This window comes from Poecilia reticulata, chromosome 8, assembly GCF_904066995.2.
Source record: "Poecilia reticulata chromosome 8, P_reticulata-male-v2, whole genome shotgun sequence".
NCBI lineage: Eukaryota > Metazoa > Chordata > Actinopteri > Cyprinodontiformes > Poeciliidae > Poecilia > Poecilia reticulata.
Genome location: NC_088837.1, coordinates 15,654,440 through 15,679,687, shown reverse-complemented (window position 1 = coordinate 15,679,687; position 25,248 = coordinate 15,654,440). Strand labels below are relative to the sequence as shown.

The following is a 25,248-nucleotide window of genomic DNA, read 5'->3' as shown; positions in this document are numbered from 1 at the left end:
GGCGAACTCCGTCAGCTCCGATCTGACGTACGTCAGTTACGTGAAGAGGCCGGATAATTAAGTCACACTCCAACGTCTGACCTTCTCCTTTTTTTTTTTTTTTTTTTTACATACAAAAGAAAAAAAAACTGTATTTCTTAAATCTATGATTTCTTGAACTAAACTTAACCTGTGTCCCGTCGATGACTGCCTGGTCTGGTCTCCCTGCTAATGTAAATAAATAAATAAATAAATAAATAAATAAATAAATAAATAAATAAATAAATAAAATAATAATAATCTTTCTGGAGTCTGCACGCTTTGTGCATATATTTTTGCTCATAAACCTGAGGTGGAAAACAAAAGTTGTCTTTCTTTTTGAAACACTGATATAAAGACTATATAAGCTATTATGTTTTGGGTTATAACGATTGATTAGACATTTTAAATTGGTTTGAATTTCTTTTCCCCACGTTTTCACATGAAATCACCAGGAAACAGAACCAAAAATTTGATCCCTTTTGTGTAATTCTAGGTTCCTTCACACCTGAACATGAACTAGCGAAGTAAAAGTTTGATGACGTCATTGCCCATTAAAATGACGAGGATATGGTTTTTAGCAATATTTCCTTGTCCATCCATACTCGTGAAAATTATTTTTTAAAATACATCTCAAGTTTTAGTAGTCAGCAACCAGCAAGGAAGGTTTCTGTCATGTTAAGAGCAGCTGAACAAAATTGTCGTAAATGTGCTCTGATATTTGTTTTACACAAGAAAAGATAGATAAATTTAAACAAACTCATCAGCACAAAAGAAGTAGATATGATTTCTAACAGTCTGACACCCTCAACCTGTTCTAGTAAAGTTTGTTCTTTCATAATGTGATATTACTGCCCATATTTTGATAAGGTGCTTTCGACATCATCAGTGATAGCCATTGATAAGTCTCATTGAATTGTGTGTTTATCTTAAATGTTCTTGAGTCATTTGAATTTGGTTGCTGGATTTTTTAAATATTTTCTTTTAATCAGAAACTGATTCTACTCCAAACTACAAAACAATAAATTACATTTAACTACAGTTTTCTTTCTGTTTTTGGTCAAAGCTGGATGAGCATAAATGTAGATTAAGACTCCTTTCATAATTAAAATTTAAAAAGGATCCTGCATCTGAAAGTAAAAACAAACCAGAATTTTCTCTTATTCCGTCATCCTCCAAACCTCAACCGGCACTAATGCGTCATCCGTCGTGACATCACTGCCCATATATGGTTCGGTTGAGAGTTTTTGAGTGCATGCTCAAATACCCTGGAAATAATAAAATAAAATGAACAAATACATCAATATTCTCCTCTAAACTATATGTTTATGACATATTCTTGTTTCCTGTATTGTTTATTTATTTTTTGTTTGTGGTGAAAAATACACGGAACACTTTTGAATTGAAAAGAAGAAACAGCGCCTCTTACTGATACAGTATTTAATGTCTGTCTAAGAGTATAGGATTTGGGTTTTTTTCTGTTTGCTAATGATTTTGTTTTTCATCATTTTAAACCTAAAACGAAAATCTAAATTATTTTTCTTTTACTTTTGACGTCATTAAATAAAAATGCCTTGTTTTCTTTTTTCAACATTCTGAAGATTATATTAAACTATGCTTACCATTAGTGCAATAAAGATTAATATTTAAAAACGTAATATTTCATGATGAGTAACTCAGCTTATAAGACAATAAATTTCTCTTTGCTGCTCTTTGTAGTTTTTCTTGAGTTTAGTTGTTTATTTCCTTCAGACTCGTCTATATTTCTTCTCTTGACTTTGCCACTTTTTAGATCACGTGAAAACAGTAACATCAGACAAAGACACAAGAAAGAGAAAACTATTAATTTGAAATTAAGTAACCAAACCCGGCCTGCAGTGAAAATGTAATTCTTTCCTTGTTAAACCAAGAATAAACTGTGATTAAACACATGTTATTTATGGAACCGCACCCTGCTGATTACTGCCAGAAAGGTGGAAACAACAAATCACCAGACAGAGCCGGTCTCACAACATGACAATACGGTAAAAATATGGTACAAAGTGAACGTCCATGCCCCAAGCTAAAGAAATTAAAAACATAGTTCTTCATTCGAAAAACATTTTCAAAGGCTATGGGACTCGACCAATCCACTGTGAGATTCATCGTTTACAAATGGGGGAAAGAAGGAGCAGCAGGATAACCAGATTGGTACACCTGTAACAATTAGCCCAGGACATCACAAAGAACTCCAAGCAACATTTGACGCATTGCAGGTTTCATTAGCTTACTTCAGGTTTCAAGAGACAGAAGAAACAGGAGAGCTCTGAAAACTAAAACACGGCTGACCAAAAAGAACGTAAAGGTCCATCTTTGTTTGTTATTTGTTTATTTGTCTGGGGACATGTACCAAAACCTGAGTAAGTAAATACCATCGTATTCATCACTGAAAGCTTTGAGACAAATATTCACGACTATGTGTCCTATTGGATTTTGCTTAACTATCACAGCATTTTCGAAACAAATAGAATAAACAATATACAAACAGTTTAACATTGTACTGATAGAGAATATGCTCTATCAGTAACATTGAGAGACAATGTTACCTCCTCAGAACATGAGCAACTAGCTGTCATTCATAGACCTGTTCATTTTGCTCTGAAGCAGATTTAAAAGGAAAAAAGCCACAACAAAAAAAGATAAATGGCCTGTACTTGTTTAGGGATCTATCTAATCCAAAGTGCCTCACAAAAACATTCAGTCATTCAAACATTCAGTGTTTGAATGTGCGTTCATACACACACTCACACGCCAATGGTGGCAAGCTACTGGATTATAGCCACATCTGCAAACTTACAGAGGTGAACTGGATGACTCAAATACTTTTCAAAAGAGTTATAAGAGATCGTTGGGAAATGAGAGCAAAGTTCAGCCAGGCGGATTTATGAAAAATCAGGAGGTCTGTGTACCTGGATAGTCTATAGCTCTTCTAAAGCTCCTAAAATGTAAATTTAACGAGAGTAGGTGATATTATTTTAGAACGGTTATTGCCATTCTTCATGCAGTCGACTAACAAACAACTAGAAGGGATGAAGCTTGTAAAGAGCAGAAACAATTTCTTAACGTGGAATCAGATCAAAAACTTGCATTAAAACCAAACTGAAAATGGCAAATATCAGCATCATTTTTATAAACTACAAATTGTTACGATCTGTGTTTTCTGTATAGTCATCTAGGGATTTTCTGTGTTTAGTCTTGTTTCCCGGAGTCTGTGTTGTCCTGTCAACCCTTGATTGTTCCCAGGTGTGTCTCGTCCCCTTGATTACCCCTGTGTGTATTTAAGTCCACCTGTTGTCTCTCTCTCTTGTCAGATCCTTGTTGCACGTCTATAGTCTAACGTTGAAGCTCTCCAGTTGTACTGTGAAGTCCTGGTTTGCTTAGCTCTCGTTTCAGCCTTCAGTTATCAGTAGCTACCGGTATTAGCTGTGTGCTAACTCTCTGCCGTGCTGCCTGTTCTGGACTGTTGAGCTGTCTTCATTAAATTCATCATCATCTTCATCACAACCTGGGTCTCGGCGTTCATTCTCATCCCATGACACAAATAAAGATCATACTCTATAATGGTGCATGCAAATGATCTGTAGATGCAATAATAATAGTAATATCCAGCTTTAGGTGAGGTTGTAATTAGGATACCCACAAACTAATTTCCTTTTAAAATGGCTAAAATAAATCCGGCACATCAATCCGGTGAGCAACACAAGGCCAGGAAAGTCCTGGGCGGAGTAAAACCTCAGATTTTAATCTCGCTGAGATGCTGTGGGGGGACTTGAAACAGGCTGCACACACAAGAAACCCCGCAAATGTCTCACAGTTGAAAGTGAGGCATGACGCAAACTTTCCTTAGAACTGTGTCAGAGACTGATAGATGGCAAGAAGCAATGCCACTAAACCTATTCCAGCCAAAAAAATGGGTAAGACTAGTTATTAAGGATTAGGATCTCCCAGTGCTTTCCGCAGTGAGAATATACATTTTTGTTGGTACTGTTACTTTATTGAGTAAAACAATGTCTATTTTTTAATAATTTACCAGAGTCTATAAACAATGACATGTTCTTTGGTTTTATTTTCCACATTACTGTAAGAATCAGCAGCTGTGTTTGTTCTACTATCTTTGAGAATGTTTTTACTGTAATCTTGAATAGTTCCCCTCCCAATAATATAAGATGCTGAGTAACAACCCTCATCCCACGCAGCAGTTATCAATGATTTGTTTCAGTGAGAGTGTTAATGCATGTAGACTCACTATCAGGAAAAAAAAATAAAGATCTCTGTAGGAGACTTGGCATGTTGGTGAAAAGTGACATCATCTCCTCATGCTTAATAGATTAAGTCTGGTAAGTCCCTCAGCACATGCAACATTAAGGCCTCCATTTCTCAGTAGACGAAGCATATTCTCATATTCTTACATTATTTTTATTCCGAGACGCATGGACAGAAGTAGACTGTTCGTTTATTGGAAACTTCACCTCTTCGACAGTGCCTCTGGAAGATGAGGAATTGCTGTGTGTAATAGTGCTGATGATTGACAATAAAAATAAGAGAAGGGAAAAGATGGAACAAGGACTGTGGCTGCTTTTGCACGCTGACCTCATATTTGGCCGCTGACTGTCAGTGGTCTCGCCACTCTGGCAAATATTTCCACTGTTTTTCATAGTTTAGCAGTTTTCCTCGGTTCTTTTCCACAGGTCTCTCTCTCTCGCTGGATGCTTGACTAAAAACTCGCAAAAGGATGACACAATCAGTGCATCGTCCCTCTTGTGAACATCCATTTCACTTACCCGAAAAAGTGGTGCCAGTTATATTAGGAAAATTCCCAATAACTCGAAAACAGAGTGGAAGTTACCAGAAACAAAAGGCGTATCAGGGACAATAACACAGACATCAGGGTGTGATGCAGAGATCAAGAAGCACGAAAGGAAGTGACACATCCCACATTGTTGGGAATTTGCTTCTGTCTCACTCTGGAGGTTTACTGGAGGCAGCGGAGGGGCACCAGACGCCGCCTTCGGGGCAATAAACCGCCTGCCCCTTCTCGAAACATTCAGCTTCCTTTTCTCAAAGATGCTGGAACACCCGGTCAACAAGCTTCTTGAAATGACCTCGCAACCTGACCATTCTGCGTGTCAGGTTGCGTGTGTGTCTCATCTTAGACACAGCATTTCTCATGATTCAAGACCTGCATTATTATATCAACATTTGGATTTAATTTTGCTGAAATAAGGTGGATTTGTCCAAGAAGTGCAATGTAAGCAGTCCCCCTTCTTGAAATGCTAAAAAAGGGCCTGAAGCTGGCCCGGTGAACTGGCCCTTATGCCTTAAATTACAGACTTTCTTAGCCAGGAATAGACTCCAAAGGAAGAGCTCAATAAGGCATAAAAAGAGGGTCTCATTGTGGGGAACGGGTGGGTGCTGTGGTAGAGGCCCACATCCTAACTCACGCCTCCTGTTCCCGGGTGCTTGCACACTTTGTGCATGACCTGACCATTTTGCAGCTTTTCAACCAATTATCCATCCATAAACACGGGGGGATTTCCGAAGATTTTTCCATTCATCAGTGCAGCCGTACACATACGAACAGTGACAACACAGGACAGTGAATCAGTCTTAAAAACTGCATGAGGGGACATAGTGGAGGTGGGAAAACATCTGCTTTACAGATCCTCAAACAGTAAATAACACAACCACATCACACACTCAAGGGTCAACTGGTTTGACCTGCCTACAACCTTGGGTCAAACCATATTAGTCACTGTGAGTCTGCTGAAAGGGATCACGGTGTTTCCTGAGAGCCTTCACGGTGTTACAATAGATCTGTTGTTGGGCAATTAACAATCACGCTCGCAGGGACTTTCACTTTTACCTCATGAACATCTGTAAACGTTCGTACGGGATTACTTAGTCATTTCCTCTGCAGAACACAATAACACCAGTCCCTGATTTGCAGCCATGTTGAGGGCAGCTCTTGAAATAATTTGTAATTTAATATGCTTTGTAGAGTTTAAAAATGAGTCTGAAAGAGCCTTTAAAGGGCAAAGAGAAAAGACATTACCTTTCCTGAAAATTGCGCCGTAAAGTTCAGACGAACTATTTCTTTCCAGTAAAACCACCATGACCACCTCATTAAAGCTGATATCTGTTTCTTAACTTGCCATATGCTTTTGCATTTCTGAAAACACTTGTAACACGGGTCCAGATGTGACAAAGTGGATCGGATCTCATCATCTCTGTAAGATATGTGTGCCACTTTTAGTAACCGTCTTGGTATTTACACATTATTTTTTTTCCTGAAAGGGACAGATACACAACAGCATAGACAAAATGAGTAAAACAAGTGTTTCATGTCTGTATAATGGTGCTTACAACGGGAGCTAATTTGCAGCACTTTTTCTGTAATGTACGTATGCACTGGGAAGACTTGTAGTCGAAACCAGAAGTTTACATGCAGCAAATGAAAAGAGAATATTTTTTTTCTGACTGTCTGAAGTTGAATCAGAACAAACTTCTTGTTTGGTGTGATTTATTCATTTTCGCATTAGCTGAAAAGAAAGCCTTAATGTTCCAAAATATAGTAAATTACATAATATTATATTAGCTGCAGACAAGTCTTTGCATCTTTGTTTGCCACTTTTTGGAAATAATCATACATTTAAATATTTCAGATATAACAAACATTCTGCATGTGTGTACAGATTTGGTAGACGTGAATGCAAAACCGAATGCGAACAGTAAAAGTTTTCTGTCAATACATTTTGTTACTCTCTTTGTTCCTTGTTAGGAATCCTTTTCATCTTTATAATCTGTGTTGTTTGCTATTGGGTGTGTTTGCTCATATGTTTGTGTTTTGTTGTGGCCAGCTTGGAAAATTGAGAAATTTTGGAGTTCAACTGATGAAACTACATGCAGAGAGTCATGTTCAGAAATGCCACTCAAGAGAATTTCACAATTCTGGAGCAAATCAAACAAATAAACAGACATGACTTGTTGAATGAAAAATTTTGTGGGTAAAGTGACACAAGAATTCAATTATGATGAACAGTTAGTCATACCCCAAATGATAACCTATAATGAAATATCTGAACTTTTTATTATGGTTAGTTTCTGAGCAGGAATTCCTCACATCCAATACTCTCTCCTGTCTCTGACTAATTCACTTCTACTAGCTTACATCAGACTGGTGGAGCCGTCATGAATCACATTTAAGCATAAACAAGGATCACCTTTTTGTTGCATGTGATCAACTAGTTTTTGCAGTCACCGACACATCTTTAGTCACAGTATGCTTACTTTATAAACCACATGTCCATGCATGCAGGTGAGACTCAGTCGTGTGTAGCTGAAATTCAGGAATGCGAGAAAATGATCTAATATTTGTTGAAAGCGTAACTTCCTTGGAGGATTTGATGATTCATTGGGAGAAAACTGTTCAGCTTCAGCTTTCTGGCAGACAGCTCAAGCTTTTGGGCCTAAGCAGACCGGTATTTGGACTTATTTATAACTTCCTCCTTTTCAAAAAAAAAAATTGATGAGCAGGATTATGTGTTTCAATCACAGACAAACAGGCTTTTTTATAGTTTTCCTCACTGATACCTTTGTATAGTAACATGATTAGGACAAGTAAACATGCTACCAGTCACTATAGGTGATGGTGGGTGTGGAGAGGGATCATTTTATACTTAACTTAAACTGAAAAGGATATATGACCACATTGCAGAAAAAGCATTAAAATGATTTTCCAAACAACTCATTGCAAAATTCTCAAAGGGGCTCTCTCTTGTTTGAGAGCCAATGTCTGATCCACCACACCTCTTCCTTACTATGAGCCAAAAATCTACTATGTTGTTCCCAAACAAGTTCTTTTAGTTTCAACTTTTCTGAAGCATGTAAAGAAAAAGAAGCAGCAACACTTTGATGACATTTTGAATCACTTTAATTGTTTCCCCAAATGAAAGATATGATGCCGATATTCATTGAAATACAAAAGAAAATTGTTGTAGGAACAGAAAAGAACATTTAAAAGCAAATTTGCTATTTGATTTAAATCAGATAAAGAGTAATAACACAAAGTGATCATACTACTTGTAATTATATTTTTTTAAGATTTCTGTTGGCTCTAGTGGCCTTTATTTGAAAGTGCCAAGACAGGAAAGTAGGTAAAGAGAGGGAAAGACATGCAGAAAAGATCAAAAGGTCGGGATTTGAACCTGTGAAGGCCGCATCGAGGACTAAGGCCTCGTTATGTGGGCTGTGCTTAACCCCTGTGCCACCACTGCACCCTGTAATCATCACTTTGTCATTTCCTGTTATTGGATCACACAAACTCTGGTCTCACCGCAAATGTGTAAATGTAATTTTCGTCAGGACAGGGATAGACAAGAGCCGGATCAATGTGAGCCATGTTATTGTGGAAGGCCTGGATCTGACAGATGTACCTATTCTGGCATGTCAGCAAGATGCGGTTGTCAAAGCGGATGTTACGCCTCAAATTGTTGTTCTGCTGAGACAGCTTTGCTGCGGGAACTGAACTGCAACGCACACCTTCTCTTGAACAATCGTCACTGGTTTTGAAGACATTTGCTGCCCAGGTGACCTTGTTGTTCTCACACGCAGCAATGCCTTGGAGAGATGTATAAAACGTTATTTGTGAAGAGGGGGGAGGAGTATTGTAATATCGGACATAAGAGCCATAACCATAACCATAACCATAGCGTTGAGAGTTGTAGTAGTGTCGTCTTGGACTTGATGACAATTTTGGTGAATCAATAGCAGTACTCCAGCTGTTACCTGTGTAGATTCTGGGCTTGTAATCATCATTCTCTCGGTCTAACTGTGATTCGGTCAGAGTGCTGTAAAGTGCAATGAACTGATATGCTTTCAAGACACTGTCATGATATAGACCCCTGTGAGCACTGAAGAGAAGAGATTTGGTCTCCAGCCCATACAGCTTCTCAGCAGGAATCATGGGGAAGCGAATCAGACGGAGCAAGTTGGCCTGGTTTTCTGAACTCAGGGAGCTTCCATTGTTTGTGATCCAGCTTTCAAGAACCTGCAGTACAAAATACTCATCAGGCACCACTAAATCTGAGCGAGTGAGGAGGCTATGAAGGAGCTCCAGAGGAAGATCGGCCCAAACAGGGGAACCGGTCAGGTTTTGGAAATTCCAAGCCATGTACTGGACGCAGTTTTCCTCGAGGACCAAGTCCTTTGACTCAACTGCATATTTGTAAAGTGAAACTTGGGAGTAAAACGAAGCATCATTGGGGAGACTTTTAGAGATCACCCGACCTACATCCTCTAACAGTTTCCTTAATCCAAACTCTGAAGCAAGCTGATGGAGGCACATCGCAGAGGAAAAGGTCACATTGATCTGACGAGTATAGAGGTACCTGTAATGAAACAGATCATAAAACATTTTTAAAAGAACTAAGTGCTTACACAATAAACACACAGGCATAAATTAAGTTCGGCGTACCTTATTATGGAAGTGGAATATGACTGGCAGTTTGTGTTGACAGACACTGTGAAGTTATTTTCACCAACTGAAGCATTGAAGTAAGGGTATAACATGAGGATAGCTTTGTGTGCACAGATTGTATTCGTAGTCTCTTCTGGGGTGCCGTCTTCTTGTTTGGTTCCATTTGAGGTCTGGAATGTGATCAGGAAGTCACAAGCGGTACCACTGTCATGGATTTTTCCGAGATCCTCTGAGAGGGTGGTGCTGTGGTCCAGTGAGAGTACAGATTCCTTGTAATCTGAGGACCAAAGAGGCAAAAAACATGTACAAGGAATATATTAATAGTATCGTAAGAACAGCTAGAAAAAAATACCATCATAAAATATTAAACAATAATTAAAACAATATTTAAGAAATCCAGAACATAGTGATCAAAAATAGTTAAAAACATGTTAACCAAAATATATTAGTATTGAGAGTGCAGAACAAATTCTTAATCCACCCACATCTGCATAGGGAGTTGACACTGTATTAGACAGGAATGTGAGTTCAATGTTACATCAACGTGTAGTTAAAAAAAATCATTTAAACTGTTTTTAAATGTACAAATAAGACGTACTGACTGTCATGATATAGATATATGCTGATTCTGGAAAAGGTTCTTGAAGGAATTTCTAAACTATTACTGTTTCTAACTGGTACATTTCCAAACAAAATGAAAGTAGTAAAACACGTACCTCTGTATAAAACTGGGAATTAATACCACTTTATGAACAACAGACATGCCTTGTTACTGCCTTGGTTCTCCAAAATTCTAGAACATTCTCTTAAACAAACAGATAAATTCATTGACAAAAGCTCAAATAAATAGCAATTTTGACACCATGAATCATGAATCAGACGTGAACTTTATCTCAACAGGGGCAACATGTCAAAATGGAAGAAGAGCTATCTTTGTGACAGGGAGCTGTTTGTCAAGTTGCGTGATTACTGTTGTTTTTGTTTGGACATTACTCATGGCGTCCACCAGAGGTCAGTATTGGATCCGTATTATTCATTAACAGTCTGTGTACTCTCAGAGAGTGAAGTACAGTGGAAAAAGAGATTTTGGTGAAATGAAATGCATGTTTTCATATTAGAGTTAACATACTTTGTGAGTCACAGATAACTCCAGCGTCCTCATGATGTTCGCAGTCATGTACTCCCCAGCCACTGAATCTACAAGACATAAGCCGTTGCTCCTGGCCACTACAGCCGACGTCATCAAGCCAAATGGGTCCTTGTGCTGTATTAATGAAAAAAACAAACAAAAAAAACAATTATTAAGTACTTAAATTTTCAAGAAATTACAAAAAAATACAACATGGTGTGAGATGAGCTTATAAGTAGTTTTGAAGTTACAACTCTCCATAGACAGCTGTCCTTTCACTGCCATCTGGCAGAGCAGGACTAAAAAAATAGGGTACCTTGTCCGTAGCGTCCTCCAGTCACTGCATCTATGGCCCCCTGGAAGTTCAGTTGACGACAGACCACCTGGGCGTCAGACAGGCCCCAATCGTCGTCACACACCGATCCCCATTGCCCTTGATGATAAATCTCAACACGGCCCTCTGAGGGGCTGCTTGAGCCAGACAGCCTCACATCGCCTTCCTTTGGCTCACGGCTGCTTCCTATTTAGCAAGATCAGACAAAGGCTTGAAAAGCAAATATCTGTCATTTAGTCGGTTAAGATGCATCAAGGACCTAAAGTACTTACTGTGATTGTTGAGCACACATTCTCCTTCAGGGAAATACAGAAGTGCAAGAAATATTGCTGCAAGTAGTTTTGTGAACATGTCCAAACTCTAATGTAGAAATCTAAAGAAAAAAAAAAAGAGAGAGAGAAACATGCATTTAGACGTAATTTACATACGTCTTTCATCAAATCTTATTTTCTTTTACTCCAAACCTATTGAAACATGATGGTTTAAATGGAAGATGTATTGAATTGGTTTCTGCTGCTCGGATGTTTTTAATTGGATCAGAAGGAGCATGCTAAGATATGCATAGAGTTTGTTTCTAAAGAGAGGTACTCTGTTGGCAGAAGTTGTAGCATATGCATAAGACTAATTAAAGAAATTTAAAAAAAAATAGGACAGAGAAATATGAATAGTCTATTTATGATGTAAATACCTGCTATTATTGAGAAGATAATTGGTGAGAGGTGTTAAGCTTCTTTGGATTTGGATTTTTTTAAAGTTAAAAATCTTGACTAATGCTCATTAGCTTTTAAAGCATATGTTATAAATGAAAAATGATAATTTTCTGAACTTTGCAGAAGGATTTTAAAAAATATAAAAGATTAAATGCAATTTAAAGTCAAACACAAACCTCTATGGTACTTTCTGACAATTGCATTTCATTTAAAGTGAAAATAAAATAAATTCAACAATCTTTTTCTTTATGTTTTACTGCACTGGATAAAGGATATCCAGATTAAATAATAAATCGATGTCCTATAAAACAATACCCACCTTCAGCCCTCTGATCTTGATCCTCTGGAGCCGCCTCTTTTCAATTCTGCAAGTCAAACTTTTCCCTGTGAAAGTGTAGTTAAAAACAAGGGATGCCGAATATATATGTTCTGTCACCAGATTTGTCACTCCCCCAGCTTTCCCAGCAATTTGTTTTAGTGAATTTATTAGAGTAAAACCGTTGTGTTTCAGTTTAGAGACCTGTCAAGACCTGTTTAATGATGGTCATGCTGAAAATGTCATACTGGAAATGTTGTGTAGTGACATGTACGTAATGATTACTGATAAGGCTCAAAGAATAACAAACACTATTTTCACTTTCAGATTGGTTTAACTGAGACTTCACCTGGGGAAGTTTTTGTAACACTAAACATTTCTTAAAATTTAAACAAATTTAGAGAAGTAACTTAGAAAAATGAATTGTTCAATGAACATATCATACCATTTCAACATGATGGTAAGTAAAAATGCAAGTATGAAAATGTAAAGCTTTTCTCATTTGCTGTTGTGCATTCATCTAATCATTCTCAGCATTTGCAAAACATTAAGTGCATTCTCAGAACAATTCATACAAACAGCAAAGCACCACTGATTACCTGTTTTTCAAAGTCATTTGTTCATCTAAGAAAATATCTGTCTTTGAACATGTTAGTCCCTTAGAAAGGCAAATCCTTGCTTCATTGTGTTGCCAACAATAGTTATTAGTGATGTTGTCAATATAAAAGTGGAAGGATGTTCTGATGTGAACTATGGCTAAGGTTTTTCAAATATAATCTGTTAATCGCCTGTTAACTGTGATTATATTCCACTAATTTTATTCACAGATCAATCAAGAGGTTTCACAACCGTTTGTGGATCTGTCAAAACATGTTTGGAGGTTGTTTGAGAAACATACTCTGCACTGATGCGAAAGATTCTGGATTACCAAAAAACCTTAAGAAAAATTGATCAGCAAGGGGGACAAACAGTTTCTCACATACTTTTATAACATATCAGCCTGGTGTGTAATTCATAGACGGTAAATCAATCAAATCCTGGTCCTGTGTTGACTGAGTAAACCCACCAACAGGCATGGTGTTGCCCAAGGACACAATGACAAAGTTGGGCAGAGGAACTGGCAACCCACCGATTGCAGGACAAAATCCTTTCACCCTCAGATCTATAATCGCGGTGTCATTTTATACACCCAGAGCCAACATCCATTTTTGCATGTGAGTCACCAGATTGCTACAGGCAATTTCATGTAAAACCACTTCCTTGCTTACTTGTCCATGCAGGCAAACCTGAATGTTGTTGAGAATTGATGACTGTGACAACCGAAGATGTAAGAAGACAATTAAACAGCCTCATTAAACACAACCCCATGGGAATATCCCATGTTCCAGTTTATGAGGAAAAACACACTATGTTCAAGCAGAACACAGTCTTACTGGAAATGTCACATGCACTTAATTATTATTGATACGGCCCAAAGAAAACAGCCACTATTTTTTAGTTTCAGATTGATTTAACGGCCACTTGAACTTGGACAAGGTTTTGTAACACTAGATACAAAACACACAGGTTAAAAAAAACATATTTCTTACTTACTTTTAAATGTTTTGTTGTTCTCCTCCAACCAATCAATTTTCTTCTGTATTAGTCTCACATATTTTATTTTGGGAAAACAATTAATGTGGTTGTAATCTAAGTGCCGCTACTACATTTTTCACATGCTTATAAACTGAGAAAATGTTGGACCGTGGTGAACCAGGACAATCCGGACAACAAAATTTGTACCCAACTTTTGCACTTTTGGACTTCAGGAATAAGAGAAAGTAGCCAGAGAGAATCTAGAGATGTATGGAGATAACATGCAGAATCTATGCAGAAAAAGCCTAGGTTGGGATTCAAACCCAGGATTTATTGTTGCAAAGCAACAGGGTCATAATAACAAAAAAAAAGTTCACAGTAATGCAGCTATGAACCAGGCTTTGAATTTCTTTTCACATTTCATAGAACATAAAAAAAGTCAGACTCAGAAAGGCTTTCTTTTGCTTTATTTTTTCTCCATAACAAAAAAATATAATTGATTGATATGACAGATACATATATTTTTATTATAGAAATTACAGATCATAGGAATCACTGAAAAAAAATCATTTAATTGAATTGGCTTTGAATCAGCTGATAATTATTGATACAAGGCAATTGCTCTGTGGTCATTATTTTCTGAAACTCCCTTTTCATTGGATCACACATACTCTGGTCTCACTACAAATGTGTAAGTGTACTTATCATCAGGACAGGGATAGGCAAGGACCTGGGTGTCATTTGTGCTCACATAAGCCAGGTCGCCTTTGAAGCCTTGGATCTGACAGACGTACTTGTTCTGGCACGTCAGCAAGAGGCGGTTTCGAAAGAGAACACCACTCGTCGACTGATACTGGTTCTGGAGAGCCAGTCGGGCTGCAGGAAGTGATTCACACCGCAAACCCCGCCATGAACACTCGTTCTGCGTTTTCAAGACATTTGCCTGCCAGGTGATCATGTTGTTCTTAAACAGAAGGCTGCTGTGGAGAGGTGTGCTCAGTTGCTTGTTAGGGGATTCAGTAGGACTTGGGTAATAACCACCATAACGACCGTAACTATCTCGGTAGCCATAATTCACGTATTGGTTTTGACTTTGAGATGAGGAAGATTTTGCCCCAGGGACAATAGCAATACTCCAGGTCTCACCTGCATAGATTCTGGGCTTGTAATCATCATTCTCTTTGACTAATTTTAATTGGGTCAGATTACTGTAAAGTAGAACATTGAACTGATATGCTTTCAAGACACTGTCACGATATAGATCCCTGTGAGCACTGAAGAGAAGAGATTTGGTCTCCAGCTCATACAGCTTCTCAGCAGGAATCATGGGGAAGCGAATCAGACGGAGCAAGTCGGCCTGGTTTTCTGAACTCATGGAGCCGCCATTGTTTGTGATCCAACCTTCCAGTGTCTGAAGTAAAAAATACTCATCGGCAACCACCAAATCTGAGCGAGTGAGAAGGCGACGAAGGAGCTCCAGAGGAAGATCGGCCCAAACAGGAGAACCGGTCAGGTTTTGGAAATTCCAGGCCATGTACTGGATGCAGTTTTCCTCGAGGACCAAGTCCTTTGACTCAACTGCATATTTGTAAAGTGAAACTTGGGAGTGAAAGGAAGCATCATCTGGGAGGACATTAGAAAACAGTCGACCTATGTCCTCCATTAATTGCTTAATTCCAAAGTCTGAAGCAAGCTGGTGGAGGCACATTGCAGAGGAGTAAGTGATATCAGTCTTACGGGTGTAAAGGTACCTGTGAAGAAAGAGATTGGGGAATATATTTAAAACAAGAATGAATTGCTTTACGAAGAAAAAAGCATAACCCATTAACTTCAGTCTACCTGATGAAGGAGGTAAAATATGACTGGCAGGGTTTGCTGACAGTCACTGTGATGTTATTTGCCCCCGCTGAAGCATTGAAGTACAGGTACAACATGAGGATCGCTTTGTGTGCACAAATTGTCGTCTCAATCATCTCTTCGGTCCCATCGTCCTTTTTGTTTCCACTGGGGGTCTGGAAAGTGATCAGGAAATCACACGCGGTGCCACTGTCAAAGATTTGACCGAGGTCATCAGAGAGGCCGATGCTGTGGTCCAGTGAATGTGTAGAGTCACTTAATGTCACATCATCTGGAAGCAAACAGATATCACAAAGAGCATTCGACATGCAGGAAACTGTTCTTTAATGGGTCTTTAGCCTTAAAGACTCTGGTAATGTCTCTGTTGCCTTTAAAACAAGACCAGGCCCATTGCAATCTGTGAAACACAAAAAAATTTCCTGCATAATGGAAACATGAAGACCACCAGAATATTGAAAATATCATCAAATTCAACCTAGTTTTTTAAAAGAATGAATAGCAGCAGTTAGATGATACAAAACATAATTTTCCACATATATTTGGAATAAATTTTCTAACTTACTTCTTGATTCACAGATAACTCCAGCATCCTCTTTATGGGTACAGTCAGTTTTTCCCCAGCCACTGAACTGGCAAGACACAAGTTGTTTCTCTTTCCCTGTACAGGCAATATCATCGAGCCAAATGGGTCCAGACGCTAAAATGATTTTTTTTTAAATGACAACAAAAAAGAAAAGAGGAAAGATTTAAAATAAATCTTTTTGCAATGCAAAAAGCTGGAGAAGTGAATTGAACTGAAATTACAACTCTCCATTGATAGAAATCATTTTACTGCCATCTTGTGGAGGGGAAAAAAAAAGAAGTACAGGACACCTTTTCCATAGTCCTTCCCAATCACAACGGATTTGGCTCCGGGGAAGTTGAGTTGACGACAAACCACCTGGGCTTCAGCCATGTCCCAGCTGTCATCACACACTGTTCCCCATTTCCCATCATGGTAGATCTCCACACGTCCCTCTGAGGGGCTTTCAGAACCAGACAGTCTCACGTTGCCTTCACTTGGCTCAGAGTTTCTCTCTAAAAGCAAAACGTCCAAGGACACATAGTGCTGTTAAACAAATATTCACAGAGTCTGAAGTTTACCCTGAGCTCATGAACAGCCAGGGCACTATCATCCTACAGCACATGCATGACAATAAGTTGTATATTTACCCACAAAAGCAGTTTTTCTTTTTCATGACTGCCAACATTTTTGTTTTGTCAACATGAATGACAAACCATTTCAGTGACTTACTTAGAATGTCAAGTCTGTATGCTCCTCCAGAAACACAGAGGAGAGAGAGGATGAAAGCAACAAGTAGATTTTGTGGGAACACGTCCATATTCTAGTGTCGAAAAAAAGAGAAATATGATACATTGACTGGGATTTAAGTCAAGTAAACATAATTTCTTTCACACTATATCAATATGTAAAGCTAAATGTCTGTATATAAAGTCATATCGAATACAGACACCTACCTTTGGCACCTCTGAACCTCCACTGTGCTCTCCAGCTCAAGGGTAAAGGGAGAACGTCGAATATATACTGTCGCTGCAGTCCACTACTCCCACCTTCTCCCCTAAGTTTCATTTCGCAGCAAAACAGAACCAGCAAACTGTTACACAACTGTTAGTGGATCTGAAAGTTGCTTGAGGACACAATTTATTATTGACCACGTCTCGCCAGAAATGTCTGGCTATCACATGCACACTCGAAGTAAAAAGACAAGACTCTTAGGAGCAGAATCAATATTTTACTGTAAGCTCCCCCTCCCCCCACCTCCCGCTCCATAAAAACAAAACAAAAATATCCCATACAGCGAATTCCAGTTTTATAAAAACATCCTTCAGATTGTTTTGAGACAAAAAAAATATGTCCAGAGTGTTTACATTGGAGCAAAGAAGAGAAAAACAATGTTCTGAGTGTACAGTGTGAGCTTGAATTTGCATTACTTACTGAAAAAAAAAAAGACCTCACAGCTTCATAAATCACTTTTATGTATACATTCATTACAAGAAAGGCTACAGTACTGTCAAAAGCCACATTCCATCTTCCAGAAAACAAGCTGACAATGCTCAAATGGTCTTACACAATTCCCAAACTCACAAGACAAACATTTTTTTTTGCAGACCAAGTCTTAAAGTCTCTTGTCTGCAATGAAGACGACCCTTTAAGGGCTTTAGTGATGAATTTCCAGGAAGCAGCAAGTGTGGCAAGTTCAACAGTGTCTGGATTGTAAACAATCTTCAACCACAGTGCAGTGGCTTCAAGACTAAGAGTCTCCAAGTTTAAGCCTTCTATATAAACTCTAAACCTTCGTATTTCACATCGCCAATCTCAGTCTCAGGTAAGAGAACGCGTCCGTCAAGAGTGAAAGCTGTGATGTAGGTCGCGATCTTTCCCGCGTCTTCCTCTGACTTGAGCGCCAGAATTATTTGGTCATCTGTGTTGGGGATGAACTTGAACGAAGAGAAACCGTGCGTGGGGTTATGTGGCCCCACCCGGCTCACTTTGATGTCTCTGAAATCTGGCGAGCAGCTCAGGACGAGGTTGGTCCCGCGGCGCTCATCCGCCGTCTCCTCGTAGCGCTCCTTGCTGGCGCGACGTGGGAGGAAAAACCATCGCTGAAGGGTGTCGCTCCAGGCGGCCGACTCGTGAATAAAATATCCTGCGGAGATGAATGATGTGTGAATGAAGTAAAGAAGAGAGGCGGAAGTGGATTGGATAAACAAGGAACAGAGTTTCCTCACCTGGCGGCTCAATCCCCGCAGCTGCTTTCATAGATTTGTACCTGGGAACCCAGTTTTCGTGCTGCACGTCACCCCGGAAACCCACCACTTTCACCCACTCTGGGTTGTTGTTGACAAACTCGCCCTCAGTGGTCGTCCACTCTTTCCCCAGGCCACCAATGTACAGGTGTTCATCCTTTACTGCCAGCCACTCAGCTTTAAACCCTGCCAAGCGAAAGCACATTTAATTTGACATTTAATTGAATTGTTCTTGTGGGCAGCTGCAAGTTAACAGTCAAGTTGCACAGTATCAATTTTAGTGTAGATAAGCAGCTTTAGATCATGACGATGCTAAACTGGTTTCATCATAGAGCCTGGTGTAGTTTATTGCAAACTTGAAAGTTCCTGTTTTTTCTTTTTTTTTCTGAATGCCCTATACAGTTTTCTTTTTTTTTCATCTTGGGTGACAGCTTAGGTCAAATGGTATGAACTCAGACAAAATTGGATGTTGCAACATGATCCTAAACTGATATTAAAACTTGTTAGATGATGAACAAATTTAACTTTGACTTAATAAAACGTTCCCCCAATCTGTTCAGAATTTGTGGACTGTGGTCATAAAGGTCACAATTGTGTCAGGAACCCATCAAATGTACATTAAAGGCAACAATTCTGCAAATATCCTTGCTGATGGCTACAAAACCCACATGGCTGAGGCACAACTTGTTAAACAACACTTAACCAAATATTTTAAGGGTTAGTGTGTGTTTGAATGTGATCCAGAATTAATCATTTTGACTCTTTGTAAAAGGAGCAATAAATTCAGACGTGTTTATCTCTGCAATTGTGACTCAGTGGGTAGAGTAGCTGTCTTGCAATCAGCAGGTTGCAGGTTGCAGGTTTAATTTTAGGCCTCAAGTTGCCTAACTTGTACAAATGTGAATGTGGTTCTAAGTAAAGTATAAAGTTTCTTTCTCCCAAAGAGACTTTACACTAAATTTTAAAGCGATCTTGTCTGATAACTCTTTGGATGTCTGCCAAACAAAAACCTTGAAAGAACTTTAGAAATTCCTGGGGAACTATTAACTTAGACCACGTTAACAGGTCAGGATGCAACATTTGTTCTTGGAGGTACCAACTAACAACCTTGTCAGAGTACTGCATGATAAAAAGTCCATTCTTATACCTTTCGCAACATTCCCATCTCCATCAGTCAGGATAACCCAGGGCACAGCCTTGTCTCCGTCTATGTGGTAGATGATACCCGTTCTGTCGTCGACGGAGTAGAGTTTTCCATTGAACACGACCAAATCAGACAGCTCCATGCCCCTGCCCTTCTCTGACAGGTGACTCTCCAGCACCACTTTGTCAGCGTCCCATTCAACCGCCACCTTGTCTCCACTCTGCGACACCAGCAGGTACCCCCTCCGCATGTAGCTGAACCACGTCAGCTTCTTCTCGCTGGCAGAGTTCGTGTCCAGGTCCGCGATGACCCCGATGCGATAGCGCATTCCCTCCGATGTGCGCTCAGGGGCAGTCAGAGGGTAGGTGTCGTTGTACTGCGAATCGGTGTCCCTGACTGCGCTGCCGGGGCAGGGTCTCCAGCCCTGCGAGCCGTACGAGCGGCCTGAACCGAAGTGCATGAGGAGAAGCAGAACGAAGGCCAGCGATACGGCCACGGCCACGATGGGCCTCCACTTGAGCCGGAACCGAGGGTCGGTGGGACTGGCCATGGAAGCCAGCATGGGGAGGCCTCCTACAGAGATACGCAAAGGGTTCATAGGCTCATTCTGCTCCAGTCGAGTGTAGCCTGGAGGTGCGGACATGGAGGACGGAGGCCGAGAGCGACCTACGCAAGAAGACAAATTACAATTCAGACATTGGCATTAAAAAGACACGATCAAAAGGTCTGCATGTGCAGGTCAACAAAATAAAAAACTCTGATTGATTTAACACACCGAGATATATTTAGCTAATGCAACCCAAAAATTCAGTTTCTATAGAAGTGATTACCTGCTGCAATAATACTGTAATTCTCACGAAAGGAACCTCGACCACATTTTGGTTTTAAATAAATTGATTTAAAAGCAGTCTGACATTTGCATATTGGAAATCCTCTTCTGATTGCTCACATCCTGTACACTAGCTGAAGCCATATTCTTCAAAGTGACGGGAAATGAACACTTTTTCATGTATTACACAACATATAATAAATGCCAGTTTTACATTTTTGAAAGGAGTTATTTAAATTACTTTATTTTTCAAGGATACTTGAATTCATTAAGATCCACATGTAAGCTGGCTCTACAAGTAGTGAATGGAATGGTTGTTCCATTTCCAAAAGTTTTATTCTTATTGCTTTGTTTGCTTAATGTCCCTAAAAATATGCCAATTCAAATAACAGCCTTAAGAAACCGAGCCCAACTCCTAATTTGCGAGCAACAGGTGAAAGGACAAGATGTTACCATGAACCCTAAAAACATATTTTAAGATTCATATATTAGTTATTAGTTGTTAGAACTACTAACAATAGAGAAACAAATAATATGTGCTTCACGTAAAGTGGATCACTGCATTCTACAGTGTGATATTTACTGCTCCACAGTAAGAAAAGTAAACTGATTTTGTTGTCATTAAGTTATTTCATCCAGACATCCTTTCAAAACACGAATACGAGTTACATACTCACCGCCTTCTTTCTGGGTCTGTAGTTCAGACTGTATTCAGTTAACTTTTTCTTGATTGTACGCTCTCATAAGTGTGCTTGTTAAAGCACAACCAGGAGCAGGAAGAAGACCAGCTATGGGCGGGGTAAACATCAGAGCAGCCACCAATGTGCTTTGTCTGCGTGGATCTTAGGAGGAGGTCATATAAATCAGAGGCTCTAACCGGTAAATCAGGAAATACGGCTCTAGGCGTGTGAATTACAAGGTCCAAAAGCAGACACTGGTCGTTTTTCACTAAGACTTTACTGATTCTTTCAATTTTACTTATTACATTTCAAGTAAGATTTTGGCCCGTTATTTAAAGAAAAGATGAAGAGAGACTGAGGTTTAAAAAAACCCCAAAAAACTGGTTCGCCAAGGAATCTCTTCAGCTGTTTCATGGGTTTGTAACTCAAGACAAAGCCCTTATATAATGCAGAAATAGATATAGAAAGATTCTAAAATCATCAAATAACTGATTTTCTATATTCAAAAGGAGAATCAGGTTGTCGCCAACTTGTTGCTCAGCAGGAACCAGCCTGAAAACCTTTCAGCATAAAGCTCAGACACAGCTCTGTAGTTGTAATCAGTGCATATGAAATCTGTTGATAGGTATCAAACTCAATCCTGAAAAATAAAATGTATGAAAAATCTAAGAAAAAAAACTAAACAAGAAAGAGCATCTAATAAGCGTCTAAAAATACAGATTACAACCAAATGGCGAAATAAGTCATCTCTGTCTTGTTTAAAATGTCACTTACTTTGCTCCACCAGCTGCAGTTCTTTTAAGTCGTCTTATTTCTTGCTCTATCTGTATGTGTGGATCCGGTGAGTTGAGTTGCTGTTTTCTTATAGCAATTTCCTGCCATTAAGATTAACACCTGTTCTCTTGTCTTTCCCATTTTAAAAAATGGCTAAGAGAAATGGGCCTTTTCACATTGTATTTGTATCTCAGGGAAAAAAATAAATCATAGGTCCGTACTTACATTTACATTTACATTCATAGCCTCCCTGATTTAAAAATAAATAATCATTCAATAAGCTCTCTTTTTTTCCTCACTTGCATAAAGATTTAATGATCTGAATAAAGGTTGAAGCCTTAATTTGATTCGAAGTTTGTTTTTCAATTTACGAGGCGTGACACACCACAGAAAGCTGCTGAAACAGCCCATAAACTACTGTAACCCTCATCTCAGCCAACAAAGATAAGGAAACTCAAAAGTGCATGTGTGCCTTCAGATTTTAGAGAGTCTGTAACATTAAAGCTGGGTTTACTTCAGTACTAACTCAGCCTGAGGGTATGTGGCATTTTTACCAAGACGAGACCCCGATCTGAAAGACCCTTTCATAGAAGGGACCTCAGTCAAAAAGCAGTGCGTTATATTTCCGACATCAGGCGGCCACTCCGACAAATCTGCCCACCTCCACTGAAAGCTGGAAAAAAACTCAGCTTACCTTTTCGCCTCCGTGCCCCAGAGTTCTTAACCTGAGTCATTAAATCTGCTAACGTAGGCCCTCGCAGTCAAATCTGAGCTCCAAACTCCCTCTGTGCTCACTGACGATCTGCCATGCAGCCGTGACCTGCAGCCTTTTCACCACAGCGCTTGTGAACTCTGCCTACACTTGGAAGATTATGACCCGGTCCAAAGGGGCAGCTCCGACACTGGAGAACAGCCTGGCTCATTCAGCTATCATTTGTCAGAGTAATCCATAAATCGCAGGAGTTAGGGAGGCACTTACAGGCTGAACTAGAGCACAACCAGGTGAGAGGTGGAAGGCGGCACCTCGGACAGGAGAAAACAAATGCAAATCTTTGAATGGACTTTACATAACATGGCAGTTGCTGTGATGCAACCATTACTCGGACAGAGGCCACAGATCACTCTGGTTGGAGCAACACAGCTGATGTTTGTGGCCTGCAGTACCCTCTGTTAATTACTGACACACTCTTTCTAGGCTTTGGGTCAAAAAATATGTTCTCGCTCATAATGAAAGGACACACAATCAGTGAGGCTGATACGCTGAGAAACAATAAATGCTTTCATAAATTATTAGCCAAATATCTCCAAGTGCAGTAGTTTTTACCAGGCAATATTACAACACAACAAAACCTAAATTTCCAACATTGTTGCATCCACATATGGGTGTGTGTGAGACTCTGGGGATGAGGCCAACACGCACATGCCGGCCTGCTACAGAGACATTAAGAAAATGTTTTGGTTTTACTGTTGGTAAAAACCGACCAATCAGCACCAAATTAGGAGGGAAAACACATGAACATAAAGAGGCAACAAAACTTGTGCTGGTTTGATATGTTCTGCAGAGGCTTGATCTTCCCTCAGAGCAGAATCGCAGTGACACATGTGCATCTCTACAAAATATAGAAAAAAACAAAACAAAAATAGAACAAAACTTCTGCATGTACTTTTTTTAAAAATCTGTAATTAAATTCCTGAAGTCATATTTGAAAATGACATGCACACCAAATTGACACTTAAAAGTTTACACTTCCAACATTAGGAGCACAAGACACAACAGCGGTTTGACCATCAGCTTGAAATACCACAATCCGCTGCATGACCCATGAAGGTCACACAGATACAAATGTCCTTTCATCATGGAGCTACTCTGCCACCAAAGCTTCTTAAACTGGCTACCTTTGCAGAATCTATTAGATACAATTTTTACATTCACTCTGCAGGTCACCTCCTGCAAACTAACTTTAGGAATCACAAGCGTAAAAGGCACAACTCTGAAATACTATGGGTGATTTTACAGCCAAGAAGACATTATTTCAGATATTACCCTCTACTAAAAAAAAAAAAAAAGGTCTTGCTGCTGATTGGGAACACCTATGACATTGATTTTCTTTTCTTTTTGAAGAACACATAAATATCAAGTACCGACATTTTTATTTGTTGTTGCTATTGCTTGCAGACAGGAAATGTAAAGGTTAATTAGATTTTTATTTATTTATTTTACCTAAGATGACACAGAAAAGCAGGTATGTGTGTGTTGTAACCATCAGCCAAAATAAAGTTACTGAAAAGTAATAATTAATGAAAGTAATAATTATTGCTCAGTTGTACACCATTATTATTATTATTATTATTATTATTATTATTATTATCATTATTAGCCCCACTCTCCCAAACATGCAAACAAGAACAAAAAAATTGAAACTTAAATGAGCACCACCATCACTATTACAGCAACACTGTCTGCTATCCAGCCGACTGACCCAGCATATTTCACCTGACTAATTAACCAGGAAAGATCAGTATATCATAAATAAAAGTAATAAATATATATATAGCATTATTAGAACTGTAACACATTATTTTGGCATCAAACAACAAACAGGTGTCGCTTTTCTGTTTAAAACGGAGGAAATTGGATTATGTGAAACATTTTTGCTGTTGAAATAGAGCACATAGTCAATAAGGTCATAAACAGTGGCCCTTTTGGGTTGCAGTGGTTTGTAAACATTCTCTCTTCATTTGCTTTTATTCACAACTATTGCAATCAATAGGCGTTTGTGATTGCTTAAAATGTGTAATATCCAATTTCATAAACTGACTGTTGGTTTAGTAAGTTCAGTAATTTAACCTGAAGCTACAAATCTCTACAAAGGGCAGCATCACTAAAGCTGATGATTCCAAGATGTGAGATCCTACTTCCTAAAACTAGGATCAGACACATGAAGTGATGCAAGGAACTTCATAGACCTGGTGTTGTCCAATAGGAGGGCTTTGCTCCAGGAGGTTTCGGGTTTTGGATCCGGGAGACATTTCCGTTTTATTTATAGGCAGGCCTATAGATACTAGTGTTAACACCTGAACTCCAGCAGGTTCATCGAGAGTCTCAGGAAGAAAGGAAGTCTGTTAATGTTGTATTCCCTTACAGTTTTGTAGATGAAGGGACGGATCTCAGGGACTGCCACACTCGCACACACGTATGACTATAGCTGGGTTATCATGTTTGTGTCCTGCCAGAGTCACGGATTAGATACATAGATGCTGTGACGAATCAGATGACCCCTGCGATGTTTCGAGTCGTACACCCTCCTTCAAACTCACCTCAGATATTAGATTTTCACCAGGTGACAGCAATCAGCGGCTTCGAGCACTTCAGGTGTCATCGTCGCGTCGCTTCCTCCTTCTCTCTTACACAGACAAAACTGTCGTTACTTCCTCAGTGCCGATGACGACAGCAACGTGTCAAGTGATGTGTCGGTCTCGACCGAGCCGACAAGATATGCCTGTTCATTTATATCACGCCGGATACTACATTTTTGTAATTTTTCCTCGAATATAAATAT

The 25,248-nt window shown here is 39.2% G+C and overlaps 3 protein-coding genes across 7 annotated transcripts; all 3 read right to left on the bottom strand.

The window, feature by feature from the left end:
• Window positions 1-7,955: 7,955 nt before the first annotated feature.
• Window positions 7,956-12,293, bottom strand: LOC145552563 (galectin-3-binding protein A-like). Its single transcript, XM_081610058.1, has 6 exons — window positions 12,025-12,293; window positions 11,268-11,368; window positions 10,978-11,181; window positions 10,662-10,796; window positions 9,530-9,809; window positions 7,956-9,443 (listed from the first exon to the last, which is right to left on the bottom strand). The coding sequence occupies exons 2-6, from the start codon at window positions 11,344-11,346 to the stop codon at window positions 8,369-8,371; spliced, it is 1,773 nt and encodes a 590-aa protein (XP_081466184.1). The 5' UTR covers window positions 11,347-11,368; window positions 12,025-12,293; the 3' UTR covers window positions 7,956-8,368.
• Window positions 12,294-14,048: 1,755 nt separating this feature from the next.
• On the bottom strand, window positions 14,049-17,127 carry LOC103468848 (galectin-3-binding protein B). Of its 2 annotated transcripts, none has more exons than XM_008416215.3 (6): window positions 16,972-17,127; window positions 16,748-16,838; window positions 16,327-16,530; window positions 16,016-16,150; window positions 15,436-15,724; window positions 14,049-15,347 (listed from the first exon to the last, which is right to left on the bottom strand). In XM_008416215.3, exons 2-6 carry the CDS (start codon window positions 16,833-16,835, stop codon window positions 14,258-14,260), a joined length of 1,806 nt encoding a protein of 601 aa, XP_008414437.2. In that variant the 5' UTR covers window positions 16,836-16,838; window positions 16,972-17,127; the 3' UTR covers window positions 14,049-14,257. The 2 variants fall into 2 exon arrangements, with proteins under 2 accessions (XP_008414437.2, XP_008414436.2); XM_008416214.3 differs by having other exon boundaries at window positions 15,436-15,721.
• A 106-nt stretch (window positions 17,128-17,233) lies between these two features.
• cant1a (calcium activated nucleotidase 1a) lies at window positions 17,234-25,164 on the bottom strand. 4 transcript variants are annotated; one of them, XM_008416211.3, is made up of 4 exons: window positions 25,007-25,164; window positions 19,409-20,071; window positions 18,244-18,447; window positions 17,234-18,161 (listed from the first exon to the last, which is right to left on the bottom strand). In XM_008416211.3, the coding sequence occupies exons 2-4, from the start codon at window positions 20,046-20,048 to the stop codon at window positions 17,791-17,793; spliced, it is 1,215 nt and encodes a 404-aa protein (XP_008414433.2). In that variant the 5' UTR covers window positions 20,049-20,071; window positions 25,007-25,164; the 3' UTR covers window positions 17,234-17,790. The 4 variants fall into 4 exon arrangements, with proteins under 4 accessions (XP_008414433.2, XP_008414435.2, XP_008414432.2 ...); XM_008416213.3 differs by lacking the exon at window positions 25,007-25,164 and adding an exon at window positions 24,832-24,999; XM_008416210.2 differs by lacking the exon at window positions 25,007-25,164 and adding an exon at window positions 22,383-24,038.
• Window positions 25,165-25,248: the final 84 nt, after the last annotated feature.